We start from the raw sequence: 15,438 nt of genomic DNA, 5'->3' as shown, positions 1-15,438 counted from the left end.
TTGCTTCCTTCAGTTGGGCTCATCCTCATCAAGTCTGGTTTCATGCCAAATTCTGCATGGTTCTAGCTTCTATTTCCTGACCACCAGCAGCCTGAGGACAATTTACAGGGCATCATGCCCCTTTATTCCATCATCACACCCTTGTCTCCTTTTACCCCTTCAGGTCCTTGCAGTTCCGCCCAGCTTCGTGCCATCACAGACCTGCTTTCCCCAGAATCTCACCTGACCTGTCAGGTGGAGTTCAGCATGATTTTCCCGGACATCCCAGCGCAGAGGATCTTTCATGCCCAGTCTGCGTTCTACACTGATAAAGGTAGCGGAGGAAGCGTCAGAGGCACGGCATGTCCTCTGGCAGTAAGCCGGCCAACGTTTTTATCTCGCCATTTAAAACCTTTTCAGCTTTAACAGCCTTGCACATATCCACCCCTGTCCCATAAGCTCTAACAGCGAGGTGAGGAAGCTGCGGCCCTCGAGATGCTCCATCACCCCCAGCAGGCATGGCCAGTGATCAGGGGTTATGATGATGGCAGCTGGAGTCCTGCAGCATCTAGTGGACCAAAGATTTCCTAGGTGAAGGGACCCCTGACCATTAGGTCCAGTCATGGCCGACTCTGGGGTTGCAGCGCTCATCTCGCTTTATGGGCCGAGGGAGCCAGCGTACAGCTTCCGGGTCATGTGGCCAGCATGACTAAGCCGCTTCTGGCGAACCAGAGCAGCGCACGGAAACGCCGTTTACCTTCCTGCCAGAGTGGTACCTATTTATCTACTTGCACTGGTGGGTTTTTGAACTGCTAGGTTGGCAGGAGCAGGGACCGAGCAACGGGAGCTCACCCCGTCGCGGGGATTCGAACCGCCGACCTTCTGATCAGCAAATGCTAGGCTCTGTGGTTTAACCCACAGCGCCACCCATGTCCCAAAGATTCCCTACCCCACTGTAAAGTCAATCAGTATTATTCCCCCCCCCCCCATATTTCAGATGTCATGGGAGACTGAGAGTTACTTACCCAGGGCCCTGTAGTGATAATTTATGCCCCAGATTTGCACCAGGGACTTCTCCATTCTAGCTCACTGCCATCGCCTCTAACTCTGTTTTGCCCATAGGAATGTATCTTAAGTTAAAAACATTCCCAGGCATGCTATAGCTCAGTGCCCTGCATGTGCTTTGCATGTAGAAGGTCACAGATTCAATCCCTAATGGGATCTCTAAGTAGGGCTGGGAAAGAACCCCTGTCTGAAATAGCCTGACTCAGTATGTAAAAGGTAAAGGGACCCCTGACCATTAGGTCCAGTCGTGGCCAACTCTGGGGTTGCGGCGCTCATCTCGCTTTATTGGCCGAGGGAGCCGGCGTACAGCTTCCGGGTCATGTGGCCAGCATGACTAAGCCACTTCTGGCGAACCAGAGCAGCGCACGGAAACGCCGTTTACCTTCCCACCAGAGTGGTACCTATTTATCTACTTGCACTTTGACGTGCTTTCAAACTGCTAGGTTGGCAGGAGCAGGAGTAGTAGACTAGTGGGGGTGGGGACCTGTAGTGCTCCAAATGTTGCTGAACTACGACTCCCATCACCCCTGGCCACTGAGCCAATCTTGCAGGGGCTGATGGGAATCGTAGTTCAGACCAAGGTTCCCCATGCCTGGGGTAGACAATGCTGAGCGAGGTGGACCAGCATCCTGAGTCAATACAGGGCAGCTCCCTATCTGGTTTCCCTCTTCCCAAACTCAAGGTCTCTACGCCTGCATCATCACCGTGAAAGACCAGCCGGAAGCCGACCTGCTGGCGCTGAGCACCGCTGGGGGCTCGGTGCACGTGACGGCCTCCCTCCTCAGCGATCAGAGCCCAGAGGGGACACAGAGGCTCTCGGTGCCCTTTCTGCCTGCCTTTTACATGAACCAGTCCGAAGTGGTCTTCAGCAGCACAGAGCTGAGCAGGGAAATCGTGGTGCTGGGGGCAAGGCGAGTGACTGAAGAAACAGAGGCAAGTCAAAGGCTCAGGATGCGGCAGCCACATAAAAGCCCTGCTCCAGATGACTGCAGCACTGGCTTCTGAGATCTCTAGGACGTGCTGAAGAGGCTCTCCCATAGACTGCAGCCATCTGCTGGGTGTACAAGGGATGCTTATAGCATTGGTCCACATTATAACCAGCCTTTGAATACGGGGTTCATTTCGGGATGATAAGGTCTACACGTATGGTTATGAAGAGCAAGGAGTTACATGCATCATTTCAATCATCTCAGGCCCTACGAGCCAGCAGGAAACTGCCCAGTTAACCCTGACCCATTACAGGGCCTTATTACTGGTGGCTCTCCCTGGTGAGGCATGTCAATCTACCTCACTTTTTAAGGTTCAGGAGGAAGTTAAAAACACTCCTGTTTACCTAGGCACCTGGTGGATGAAATATACTGTTCCCGGCAACCTTGAAATCAATAGTTGGGAGTTTATGTGACCCTTTCAAAACATTTCTAGATGTTCTTAATTCTGTTTAAAGGGTGTTTTATATTTAATTCTGTTTGCCACCATGCGCTCCTTGGGGAGGAAGTGGCAGAACAGAAATTGGGAAGATGGATTCAACTTGTAGCAGTGATATATGGGCTGGTATCCATCTAAGTTCTACCCGGAGCAAGCATATTTAAATGAATGGGCTTAAGTTAGTCACACTGATGAGTTTCTATGGCTGTGAATAGGACTGACACTGGATACAAGCCATTGGTTTGGGAGCATGTACACCTTATTTGAAACAACAGGAGGCTGGTCATTTCTGGACTATTAAGGAAACAAACCTGTTGCTCAATTGTGTAGAGCTTGCAATTAAAGACTTAAGGCTCGGGGCACCTTAGAGACAAGCAGATCCATCCCAGCTTTGATTTTTATCAGTAGACAAGCAGTATTATAATAACCTCCTCCATTGAGGGAGAATGCAAGATATGCAGAGACACCTTGCCAAGTGAGAACAAGGGTCCTTGCGGCTGCTTAAGGCAGATCTAGTCCACAAAAGCTAATCCTGCATAGATCCCGGTCTGTCTCTTAAGGTGCCACAAGCCACTGTTGTTGCTGCGACAGAGCAACAGACCCCTTTGGATTGTAGCTGTTATTTTCCTAACGACTCAGCTTTCCCTCCGTCCTTCCTGCCAAGGCCCAGCCCAGTTCTCCAGTGATCCAAGTGGGACGCCCCTTCCATCTGGTGGACATGCCCGGGCTTGTCGTCTTCCCAGTCAGCGTGGTCAACCTCACATCCCTCCAGCAGATGGCAGCACCCGTCTTCGTCAACCTCTCCTGCACCCTTACAGGCCAGAGGGCTGCCGTGTTAATGCGGGCACTGCCAGACAGGCATCTGTTTGGTAAGGACCATAGCAGTCAAGCCATGAACGGAGGCCTGGTCACAGGGGGTAATATCCTGCACCAGCCCAGAGCAGACAGGTCTTGTCTCTCCTCCTAGATCAGTGTGCTGAAGCAGGCCTTGTCAAGCAGCTTGTGGGCTCCTACCAGGTCCTCCTCTTCACCATCTTCGCTGTTTTAGCATCCACCATGGTCATCTTTCTCAGTAAGTGGATTTGCAAAGGCAGGCACAATATACCCTGGAGGAACCAGGCCTTTCTGAAAGAGCAAGTGGGGAACCAGCAAGCCCACATGCTGCCCAACCCTTCTCCCCCCCCCCCCACTTGCAGAAATACTGGCCTGCCTCACAGCTTGATGGGAAGGATTACATAGATACACAAGGGAAAGCAAAGACATGCTAAGGTGGTTGTGGGCTCTTCTTTGGAGGTTTTTTAAGCAGGGGCTGGATGGCCATCGTTCACGGATACTTTAGTTGAGTTTCCTGCATGGGGTTGGACTGGATGACCCTTGGAGTGCCTTGCAACACTATTATTGGACTCTGTGCTAGTGACCACCTTTGTATGCATTTCTTCACTTGAACTCCCATGCTTCAAGTGGAATAGCCCACAAACCATAAGCGGAGTCAGCTAAATTATGTGAAGGGTGTTGCTGCCAGTGGTTCAGAAAAGGGCAAGGGTGGAACTAACCTTGATGTGATGCTTCGACCCCCACAGCCTACAATGCCTTCCTGAGCAGAGTACAGGCAGTCCCCGTAGTGTACGTTCCCACATCAGGCATGGTACAGACAGGTGAGTTGAAAGGAAGTTTCCCCCAATACTTCCTGCGTTCATATCAAATGTTGCTTATTCGAAAGTATGTTTAGGGTGTGGTGGGGTGACCTTTGGAATTATCTTCGGGTGGTTAGGTCACCAGAATGTGGACTCTGGACAAAACATTTCCAGAGCCCGCCCTTGCATTGCCTGGCTTATCAGACCTCTGATTTGTCATCTTTGGGTTTCTTAGTCCTGCTGTGCAACCACCCAGAGGGTTCACTTGCAGCAATCAACATGGCATTTCACAACATGGTATTCAAACAGCCACACACAGCAGCTGGGTAGTCTTTCAACTGGCAAACCATTTCTGAGCATATCTATAGGTAGCTTCAAACAGCTCTTTCTCTTCCCACCCACCCCATTTTATTTCCAGGGTACCTCTCCTCTCCACCCAGCATGCAAAATCACTATTCCAGTGTCAGGAACAGGACTCAGGCCTGGCTTTGGAGCGTTCGAAGATGACCATCGCTGGACGCGGAGGCACCTATAAGCCATGTGTTAAAAAGTAAACTGGTGGAAACTTGTGGCAGCTGTCTTCATTAAATAGGAAGGGCAGACATAGTTGGAAGAACTTGGAAAATAACATGGCAATCTGTTCTAAAGACCCTTTGGCCTTTTTACTTGGGACAGAAGCCCCTTTCAGGCAGCGGAATGCACAGAAGCTGCTTTGTTGCATATCTGCTATGTGCTGCCCATTTCCGCATTTTACAACAAGGTAAAGCTATTAATCCGTAGAGTCTGTTCTATTTTAACCTGTAGCTAGATCCAGAGCATCTCAGGCAGCCACACTGGCAACCAACTCCCAGCCCCCAACACACGCACACACTACAGAAAACACGATTCTGTCTTTATATCCAAAATTTATTGAGTCAGATGGGTGAGGCTACAAGGACAGTGCGAAAGCCATCTTTTGCTCTCCTTATTCCAGAGGCAGCAGCAACAGCTGAAATCCTCAAGAGCCACACAGTTGCAGCTCACATCTCACTTGTGTCGGGACTCCCACCGTCCATGCTCTTGAGATCCTCCGCACCGGAGCCGACGACTGTGCACATAGCCCCACCCATCCTGGACAAACATCTGCTTAATTTAGTGCTGCTTTCGCCTGAAGGAGCATCCTGCAAACAGGGTGGGGTGGAAGGCCACACAGTGAACAAAAAGAAAAGAAAACACAACAGCTCTTATTTACACATGACTTCTCGACCTCCTGAGCACAGCATCCGGGAGAGTTGAAATTCATCATGGCTCATTTAAAGAAAGTCTTACAGAAGGCTACTCCGATTATGTCACATGATTAAAAGCAAAAAACAGAGCCACCCTTCACTCCCCCAAGACTCTATCCATAATACCCAAAATCTTAATTACTGGAGGCATGTCCCCGCACCCAAAGTGGTTGCTGCAAAAAGTGATAGCTCCAGACCTTCCCTTTTGTTATCTGAACCCCAGTGTGTTTTGTTACAAAGCCTGACATAATAGTTACCTAACTTGTGAATTTTAAAAGCAAAAGAAAACCGGCAGACTGCCTTAGGGCAGGTTAAAAAACCAATCACCCACTTCCAGATTCCACCTGCTCTAAGCAGCTTTAACCATCCACCTCTACAGAAGGTTACATAATAACAGGGAAGGGGTGCAATTAAACACACACTGCTTACATGCCGCAATAGAAAATGGCAAAGGAACAGAGGAGATAAGGCAGAAGTGATTTGCTCCAAGAGCAGGTCTTTAAAAACAGCCAATTAAGCTGCCTGCTTACCTTCTGTCAACCTTGCCTTTCCCCCAGTGGGCTGGCACAGCACAGTTGAACAGCCGACACACAGAACCACTGTTTGAGCGTGACTGAACACAGTGGTGATTTTGTAGCAACCTGAGAGAGGGAAAAGAAAAAACATCACTTTGGATCCACTTCAAAGAAATGCAAGAGGACCCTCTCCAAAATGTATAATGCCTAGAAAATCGGGAAATTTAACCAGAAAAAGTGCTAAACGGGATAATTGCTAGAATAGCGTTTCAGCCTTGGAGACAAACCTACACCACCCCATCTCCTTTCAATCACCTGTATTGCCTCAAATCCTTTATGTGGGCTAAAACTGCAAGATGCAGGTAAACCTGTGATTTGTTTGCTCCATATCCCATTTTTTCTATTTGTACATAACCAAAACACCTTAGCTTAAGTAAGGTCTTTACCAACTATTTGGGAAGGCCGTAGCTCAGTGGACAGAGCATCTGCTTCATGTGCAGCATGTACCAGGTTCAATTCCTGGCATCTCCAGGAAAGGCTGGGAATGTCCCCTGCCTGCAACCCTGGAGAGCCGCTGCCAGTCAGTGTTGACAACACCAAACTAGATGGACCAATAATCTGACTCGATGTAAGGCAGATGTTCCTGAAGATGGAAAGGGGAAAGCCCAATCTCAGTGCCACCAGCATGAAGGCCTGCCGAGTTACACATGTGGGTATAGCCTTTCCAAGGCCAGGTATTTTACCATAGGAGCAACGATTTCCAAGGTAACCGTAGTGCTCTGACATTTCTTCTTCCGTAACCCCAACACAAGAGGCCTCATTTCCTACATAGACACCTTCTGCCAGTTCACACGCCTGAGCAAATAGCAAAGGTTTTCACCCTCCCTGTATGAGCTCCCAGCAATGCAAAGCAGCGAACTACAATGGAGTGTGAGAAAAAACGTAGAACTATGTGATACGTGATCCAGCCCCTTGCCCAAAACAAGTACAGTGGTACCTCGGTTTTCGAACACCTCTGTAGTTGAATGTTTTGGAACTCGAACACCAAAAACCTGGAAACACACCTCAGAAGTCAAACAGGAAAATGCAGCTTCAATTTTGAGATTTCTGTATTGAGGCTTCCGCTTTCAGTTTTCGAACACTTCAGAACTCGAATGGACTTCCGGAATCGATTGTGTTCGAAAACAGAGGTATCACTGTATATACAAGTTGCAGGACATAAAAACACGACCAGCCTTGTTTTAACACACTCCTCCTCCCTACCTGGACATTTCACATCCATGAAGTAAGAGTTGGGACTCTGGACCAGGCGCTTCTTCTTATGTTTCCTCTTCTCCTCCTCAGGGGAGGGATGCAAGAGATCCTTTGCGAGCTGCAGGGAATGCCCATAAACCAAGGACTTTAGAATGAAGAACAAACCTCTCAATCCCCACAACACATTTAACTCCCAAACCCCTAACAAAGTACTTGTGTACATATTCATGTTAAGTAGCTAGCAATTTGGTTAGGAAAACCTGGTTGAGGGGGTCCATGCCTACCAGACTTAAAAAAAAAGTAGCACTGCCCCCTTAACCCCCTTCCTCAAACCCCCCTTTTCCATGAAGCACAGTCTTTTATTATTGGTGAATTTATTCATTTTATACCCCACCCTTCCAAAGTAGTTCAGGGCTGCACACAAGTGAGAAAAACATCTTTAAGAACAATTCTAGTACAGATGCAGACTGGGGAAGATCTCCGTTTAAAAGGTCTGCTGAAAGAGGAAAGTCTTCTCATAAGTCTATTAAAGGGGAAAGAACTCCAAAGGCCCAAATCCTATATTTTAAGATCCTCTGGTAGTTTTCAAGTGCCATGAACGCTTAGCTAGCATACAAACAACAACTATGTTTATTATGTGGGTGAGGAACCAGTGACCCTCCATCTGGAACTCCCATAACCCCAAACCATGAGCAGTGCTTTGCTGGCATGGAGAACAACCACCTCTAGAGGGCCAGTTTAGCAGCAGTTGTTCCTCAAACCCCCAATTCAAATATTATCAAGTGGCCTCAGACAACCCCTACAACTGAGGGCACTGGCCAACGTTGCCCCCTGCCTGCCTATTAACCAACCAGGACTGTTGCAAGATTTCACGGAAATACAGTCGCCACAAACTTGCTTTGTTTTTGAAATCTCCAAAGCCATAAATACGTATCTAAGTATACATGGATTAAGAGAAAACTTTGCAAGGTAGAGAGCTACTGTGGTGTATGGTCAGAGTGTCAGGCTAGGACCTGGGAGAGACCAGAGTTCAAATCCCTGAATCGTGAAGTTCACACACTGCCTCTCAGCCTAACCTACCTCGTAGGGTTGTTGTGGGGCATTAAAAAAATTTTTTTTGGGGGGGGGGGAAGAATCATGTACGCCACCTTGAGCTCCTTGGAGAATAAGGCAGGATACAAATGCTACATACGTAAATACACACACACACATATATATATACATACACGTGTACACACACACACACACACACACACACAGACTCAAATAGGCTCACTTTTAAACAAAATAACGCAGCGAGACCAGATGACCCTGAGCTGGGAAAAGTGGTTTCGCTGGCACCCGCCTCCCAGGCTGCTCTGCTCCTCCTTTCCCTTCAAAACCAAGTTACTATTCATATAAATCTCTTATTAACGGAGCACATTTTTAAAAAGCGGGGAGAGGGGAGGAGTCAGAGAAGTAAATATCTCCCCTCCCTCCCCAGGCCGCCATTTTGAGCCTCCCATCCCCGACCAGGGAGGTGTGAGGGAAGGGAAGGCGATGGGGCGCCTGGAGCGGGGTGGAAGCCCAAGGCGACGACCACGAGCGACCCCCTTTCCCCAACCTATCGGGGCCCGAAAGACCGAGCCGGGGAGGGACGGGGCACCAAGGCCTCGCCGCTCCGCTGGCGCCCAGACCCAGCAAAGGACTCACAGGCATGTTCGCGTGGAGGCAGCTACGGCCGAAAAGGAGCCAGACCGGAAAGAGAGGGCGCTATATCCGCTCCGGGGTTTCCCCGCACGGGCGGAAGCCGAGCCAAAGGGGGCGTGGCCACCTCGACCTTTCACCCAGCCTGCGCGCTCTTCCTTCGACGAAGCCGCGCTCTGGAGGAGGAGGGGGGCGTTCGCCTCTCAGCCGCCATTTTGGAAAGGGGATGGGGCGGGGCGGGAACGGAAGTGCCCCTGGTTGGAAGCGGATTGCGGGAGGGAGGGCCGCCATGATGGGAAGGTCGCGGTGAGGCGAAGAGAGGGACTGGCGAGGCGGCCTTCTTGAGAAGGGCAGCCGTGTCGCCAGGCCGCCATTTTGAGAGGGTTTCAGGAAAACAAGATAAATGAGCCAAGTAATAGAGGGATATAAAGGTTTTTTTTTCTATTCCCGGCATATTATAATTAATTAATTAATTATAATGACCTGCCGTTCACCTTCAGGTCTCAGGGCGGGTTACAACATGAAAACACACATTGAAAATATTTGAAAAACAACTTTGAATCAGTTTTAAGCAAGTTACAATTTGCAGCTTAAAACCATTCACAATGGCATTTAATCATGCCTCGCTTTTCCTCCTAAGGTGCTCAGGGTAGTGTAGACACGCCTTGTTTTAGCTTCACAACAACCCTGTGAGGTAAGCTAAAAAAGGTAAAGGGACCCCTGACCATTAGGTCCAGTGGCGGACGACTCTGGGGTTGCGGCGCTCATCTCCCTTTATTGGCCGAGGGAGCCGGCGTACAGCTTCTGGGTCATGTGGCCAGCATGACTAAGCCGCTTCTGGCGAACCAGAGCAGCGCACGGAAACGCCGTTTACCTTCCCGCCGGAGTGGTACCTATTTATCTACTTGCACTTTGATGTGCTTTCGAACTGCTAGGTTGGCAGGAGCAGGGACCGAGCAATGGGAGCTCACCCCGTCGCGGGGATTCGAACCGCCGACCTTCTGATCGGCAAGTCCTAGGCTCTGTGGTTTAACCCTATGAGGTAAGCTAGGCTGGCTCAAGTTCACCCAGTAAGCTTCATGGCTGGGTGGAGATTTGAACCCAGGTCTAAACTCACCCCGCACCTTCAAATACACCAGAGTGGCTCTTCACATTAGACGTCGCATCCTGCCAGCCCCATCTGTGGTGTGGTTAAGGAGTTTATTTGTTACTTGTTTTTCTCTAAAGAGCTCAAGGTGACATGCATGGTTCTCTCCTCATCTCCCCACAACAATTCTGTGAGATCGGTTTGGCTAAGGGGCAGTGACAGGCCCAAGGTCACCCAGTGAGCATCATGGCTGAGACAGCATTTGAACCCGGGTCTCCCAGATCCTAGTCTGACATGGCAGCCCCACCACTGGCTCTTGGACTAGGACAAGGGAACCCAGGGTTCAAATCCTCAGTATACCTGAAGGAGCATCTCCACCCCCATCGTTCAGCCCAGACACTGAAGTCCAGCTCCGAGGGCCTTCTGGCAGTTCCCTCCCTGCGAGAAGTGAAGTTACAGGGAACCAGGCAGAGGGCCTTCTCGGTGGTGGCGCCTGCCCTGTGGAACGCCCTCCCATCAGATGTCAAAGAGATAAACAAGTTTAGAAAACATCTGAAGGCAGCCCTGTTTAGGGAAGTTTTTAATGTTTGAAGCTTTATTCTGTTTTCAGTCCTCTGTTGAGAGCTGCCCAGAGTAGCTGGGGAAACCCAGCCATATGGGCTGGGTATAAATAATAAAAATACTATTATTATTATTATTATTAGGCCTTTGTCAGCCTGATCTACCTTACAGGGTTGTTAGAAGTATAAAATAGGAAGAGAACCACAGAGACTGCTCTGAGTTCCTTGAAGTAAGATTTGACTAGTACAGTGGTACCTCAGCTTAAGTACTTAATTCGTTCCGGAGGTCCGTTCTTAACCTGAAACTGTTCTTAACCTGAAGCACCACTTTAGCTAATGGGGCCTCCTGCTGCCGCCGCGCCGCCGGAGCATGATTTCTGTTCTCATCCTGAAGCAAAGTTCTTAACTATTTCTGTGTTAGCGGAGTCTGTAACCTGAAGCATATGTAACCTGAGGTACCACTGTAGTAGTAGTAGCAGCAGCTGTAGTATTTGTAATAAAACAGTAAATTATGCTGCTTTGGGCTGAAGTTTCACTCCTATGAAGCATTCAGACATCGCTGTTGGTTTTCCTGAACCCACCTCTATACATGGAGATGTTGAGATGGCCACAAAGGGCATTAATCACCTTAGGCTGCTTTACCAGCTCCAGCCTTGTCTAGAAAAAAGAGGCCTCTCCTCAAATTGCACACATGTTGGTCATGTCTGGGTTGCACTACTGTAATGCTTTCTACACGGGGCTCCCCTTGGAGACTGCTGCCAAAACCCGACTTACATATTTCACCATTTGCTTCAGTGACTCAGGTTATGTCCTGATTTCTGGGCTCCCATTCAAATGCGGGTCTTCACAAGTAAAACCAAAACGGTTTGGGTCCCAGCCATTTGAAGGACCACCTGCACATCTAGGAACATGCCTGGGTTCCCATATCCACCTCAAAAGCTGGTGAGTACCAGGGACAGGATTTTTTTTTTAGTGGTGGCCCATCCTCTCTGGAACTGCCGTCCTGTTTCTTGTGGTTTTCAAACTGTTGCTGAACATTTATTTTTTTAAAAACCACCACCAAGCATTTCATTGATCTTATTGTCAGCTTGTCTAATTTTGATAGGACTCCGTTAGGGTTTTTTTAAAAAAATAAATATTGTCATGTTTTAAGCCTGGTTCCTGTTTTGTAAACTGCCTTGTGATCCCTAAAAGGCAGGGATCAAAATCTCTTGATAAATGAATGAATGAAAAACCCCACGTGGGGAATGGAGTGACATCATCCTGGTATGACATCCTGGTGTGAACCAGCTCTTCCATAAGCACTCTGGGCTATGGAGGCAGATGGTGTCATGGCAAGGGTGATGATGCCAGTGCCATAACTCTCTCTGATGTTACATAGCCCATTACAAAATGGGCTCCTGCCTTAAATCTGTGTCCCACCGCAAATTTCAGGCCTTAGAACCACCAGAGTGAGAGATCTGGCCTTCTCCTGGTGCCAAGTGGTTGTCTGGGTGCAAGACTTACTTCTTTATTTCCGCTTTATTCATTGTCTATATTTCTGCCGTGGCTCGTTAGCCAAGATGAGAATGAGAAATGATGGATCAAGCCATCCTATAGATACTTACTCAAAATTAAGTCCCGTGAACACAACTGGATTTGCTCCCACATGAAGTGAGTATAGTATTCCATTTTTATTTTTATTTAAATCCAGAGGAAGCTAATAATTGCTACTGCTATAAGCCTTGCTTTTAAATCAGCTGAGAACTCCAATCCATTGCAAGAGGCAAACATTGCTTATTAACAGTGCAGACCAGCCAGCGGTAGAGGCTCCCACCTTGTGGGAGAGCATTTGATTTGCATGCAAGAAGGCCGCAGGTTCAGTTCCTGCCAGCATTTCCAGGTTGGGCTGGGAAAGAGAGCTCCCCACAAAGCCTTGGACAACTGCTGCCAGTCGGTGTAGACAATACTGAGGGTTCTGTTTAGTTATAATAGGTACTGCCACCCCAGGAACATAAGAAGCTGCCATATATTGGGCTGGAATCCTTGGTCCATCTTGGCACAGCACTGCCCACACTGACTGGCAGCAGCAGTCCAGGGGTCTGCGCAGAGGTCTCTCTCCCAGCCCTAACTGAAGATGCCATTGAGGATTGAAGCTGGGACCTCCTTGCAAGGCAGATGAAGCTCTACCCATTGAGCTAAGACTCTTCCTCTAGCCTAGATCTGTCCCCTTCCTCCCTGCATGTATCTCATCCAACTAGTAATCATCATCATCATCACCATCAAGAAAGCAGAATCTGCAACAAAATATTGCAGCATGGAAAGCTGCTGCTCTGGCTGTCATCCATCCATGCTGTTTTCCAGGATATTTCATTCCAGTCTGACTGCATCCCATCCCAGATTGCCATTCCCTCACCCGAACAATCAGAATTTTCTGCGTTGTTGGCATATTCAGTCCTCATTGTGCTATAACAGTGGTGCTGGAGGAGACTCTTGAGAGTCCCATGGACTGCAAGATCAGACCTATCCATTCTGACGGAAATCAGCCCTGAGTGCTCACTGGAAGGACAGATCCTGAAGCTGAGGCTCCAAGACTTTGGCCACCTCATGAGAAGAGAAGACTCCCTGGAAAAGACCCTGATGTTGGGAAAGATGGAGGGCACAAGGAGAAGGGGACGGCAGAGGACGAGATGGTTGGATAGTGTTCTTGAAGCTACCAGCATGAGTCTGACCAAACTGCAGGAGGCAGTGGAAGACAGGAGTGCCTGGCGTGCTCTGGTCCAGGGGGTCACAAAGAGTCGGACACGACTAAGCAACAACAAGATGTTGTTGTCTTCTAAACAGCCATCCTAATGGATTTCCCCCAAACACACACACTTTTGCAAACCTTGGAATTCCTCTCTTCATATTTATTTCTTCTTTATTTTACACATTTATAAACCGCTTCAAAGCCTGAAGCCATCAAAGTTGTGTATGACAATGTAATATATGATAAAATACAAAAAAAGAGACTACAATTTCCAAAAGCAATAACTGTAAAACCATTCCCACAGACTATAAAAATCAGTGAAACCGTTTCTATAGATGAATTCTTCATCACTGGTGCAGTTTCTCAGAGAACTGAACCGCTATCAGTACATTATAGGGTTCTTTTTATTTAGGAAATGTATAATATTTCCTTACAATAATCCCTGAGCAGTAAACAGATTACCGTAAATTCTATATAAAACATGAAATACACAGACCAATTAAAAACAATTATGTATAAAAGCATCACTAAAAACAATTTAAAAGAATTAAACACATTTAGAACAAATAACTAAATGATGTGTCTGGACAGGGTTGCTGAAACAATAATGTTTTCAGCAGGCATCTAGAATGGTATCGTGATACAGCACAATCACATTGTTAATGGCACCCTAAAGAATCATATGGGTAAAAAATAGATCCCCGCCCTCCAGGAGTTTACAGTCTTAATAAAAAAAATTAAAAAGGAAAACACAAAAATCACATCTAACAGTGTAGGTGCTGACCTTGAAAGCCCTAAACAGCCTTGGCCCAGTACACCTGAAGGAGCATCTCCACCCCCATTGTCCAGCCCAGACACTGAGGCCCAGCGCCGAGGGCCTTCTGGCGGTTCCCTCCCTGCGAGAAGTGAGGTTACAGGGAACCAGGCAGAGGGCCTTCATGATAGTGGTGCCCACCAGATGTCAAGGAAATAAACAACCACCTGACTTTTAGAAAACATCTGAAGGCAGCCCTGTTCAGGGAACTTTTTAATGTTTGATGTTTTATCACATGATGTTGTTGATGATGATGATGATGGGAGCTGCCCAGAGTGGCTGGGGAAACCCAGCTAGATGGGTGGGGTATACATTCATTCTTCTTCTTCTTCTTCTTCTTCTTCTTCTTCTTCTTCTTCTTCTCCTCCTCCTCCTCCTCCTCCTCCTCCTCCTCCTCAGTGTTATGCCTTGCGGTGCAACAAAATAAAACACCATATTACTAAATTGATCCTACAGACCTTCACCATATGTATAATCAATTCCTGTTTCTGACATTCCACGTTCTCTCATTCTGTGATCCAAGTATGTCTTACAAGCCAGGATCCAAATATGTATTTGGGGAGCCATTTATTAACTTTTTACCATGTATTTTCATGGTGGTAGTGCTTCTATTGCCACCCTCCTTGGATCAGGCTCTCACCCACTGAGGGCTCCCAACCTACCAGTTGAAGTCCGTCCGATATTTCCTGGACTTAGCCAGAATACTGCAGTCGGAAGCAGTGCTGGCGGTGTCGTTTTGGGTGATTTCCCTTCAAAAATTGCTCAACGACTTTTGTGTCTGGATTTTCACTTGTTTGAAATATGGCAACTAAAAGTTTATTTATTCTTTATTATTCTGATTTCTTCTACAACTCCCTGGTCAACCCCAGGAGTTTTATACAGTCTAAAAATATCTAAGTCAATTGACCATTTGCCGGAATCCCCTGCTGTTAACTCTACGTGGTGCGATTGAAGTCAGTGGATGGGAGTAATGGATACAGACAGGCCATTGTTTCTCAAATCAATATGCAGGATCACACCCTCTTTTCCTGGTGTGCTTAGCAGACCAAAATCCTGCGCCTTTCCTCCACTAGAAAACAAGAAAAGAAATGGAGGCTTTTCCTGGCATAAAGAAGAAATGGAGGGGAGCGTTTCACGTGTTGAACCTCTGCCTGTTTCTCCAGCAACTCTCTGTCCATTACAGATAATAAAAGATGGAAACCTTTGGGTTGTTGTTTTTTTATATAGTAGGTTAATGTTATGAACCTGTTTGGGAACTGTAGTTTGTTAAGGGTGCTGGGAACTGTAGTTCCGTGAGAAGCAAACTTCAGTTCCTAGGATTCCTTGGAGTGCAAGCATGTACGGTACTTTAAAGTATGGGGCATACGCCAGCTTAACACGCCAGCTTAAACAATTTATTATTTATTGCGGGTGGCGTTGTGGGTTA

At 47.7% G+C, this 15,438-nt stretch overlaps 2 protein-coding genes across 3 annotated transcripts in view; one reads left to right on the top strand and one right to left on the bottom strand.

Annotated features, from left to right (window-relative positions):
- Positions 1–4,672, top strand: part of NUP210L (nucleoporin 210 like) — a 46,931-nt gene extending 42,259 nt beyond the window's left edge. For both annotated transcript variants that reach the window (XM_080984484.1, XM_080984485.1), the window contains exons 35-40: positions 164–313; positions 1,727–1,977; positions 3,134–3,338; positions 3,437–3,541; positions 4,050–4,124; positions 4,522–4,672. In XM_080984484.1, the coding sequence (XP_080840610.1) occupies positions 164–313; positions 1,727–1,977; positions 3,134–3,338; positions 3,437–3,541; positions 4,050–4,124; positions 4,522–4,610 (875 nt within the window). In that variant the 3' untranslated portion in view covers positions 4,611–4,672. The remainder of the gene's footprint in view (positions 1–163; positions 314–1,726; positions 1,978–3,133; positions 3,339–3,436; positions 3,542–4,049; positions 4,125–4,521) is intronic.
- A 316-nt stretch (positions 4,673–4,988) lies between these two features.
- RPS27 (ribosomal protein S27) lies at positions 4,989–8,980 on the bottom strand. Its single transcript, XM_080984954.1, has 4 exons — positions 8,830–8,980; positions 7,147–7,255; positions 5,899–6,009; positions 4,989–5,263 (listed from the first exon to the last, which is right to left on the bottom strand). The coding sequence occupies exons 1-4, from the start codon at positions 8,833–8,835 to the stop codon at positions 5,235–5,237; spliced, it is 255 nt and encodes an 84-aa protein (XP_080841080.1). The 5' UTR covers positions 8,836–8,980; the 3' UTR covers positions 4,989–5,234.
- Positions 8,981–15,438: the final 6,458 nt, after the last annotated feature.

This window comes from Podarcis pityusensis (genome assembly GCF_964106645.2).
Source record: "Podarcis pityusensis genome assembly, chromosome: 16".
NCBI lineage: Eukaryota > Metazoa > Chordata > Lepidosauria > Squamata > Lacertidae > Podarcis > Podarcis pityusensis.
Note: the sequence above shows the minus strand (reverse complement) of the source record. Positions and strands in the feature narration are given on the sequence as shown.

Bases quoted from the DNA above. Each gene is read 5' to 3' on its own strand.
- RPS27 (XM_080984954.1), bottom strand. The intron at 6,010-7,146 runs GTAGGGAGGAGG...TCCCTCTCTCAG, and splicing joins CATGGATGTGAAATGTCCAG to GTTGCTACAAAATCACCACT. The intron at 5,264-5,898 runs GTAAGCAGGCAG...CCCTGTTTGCAG, and splicing joins AAAGGCAAGGTTGACAGAAG to GATGCTCCTTCAGGCGAAAG.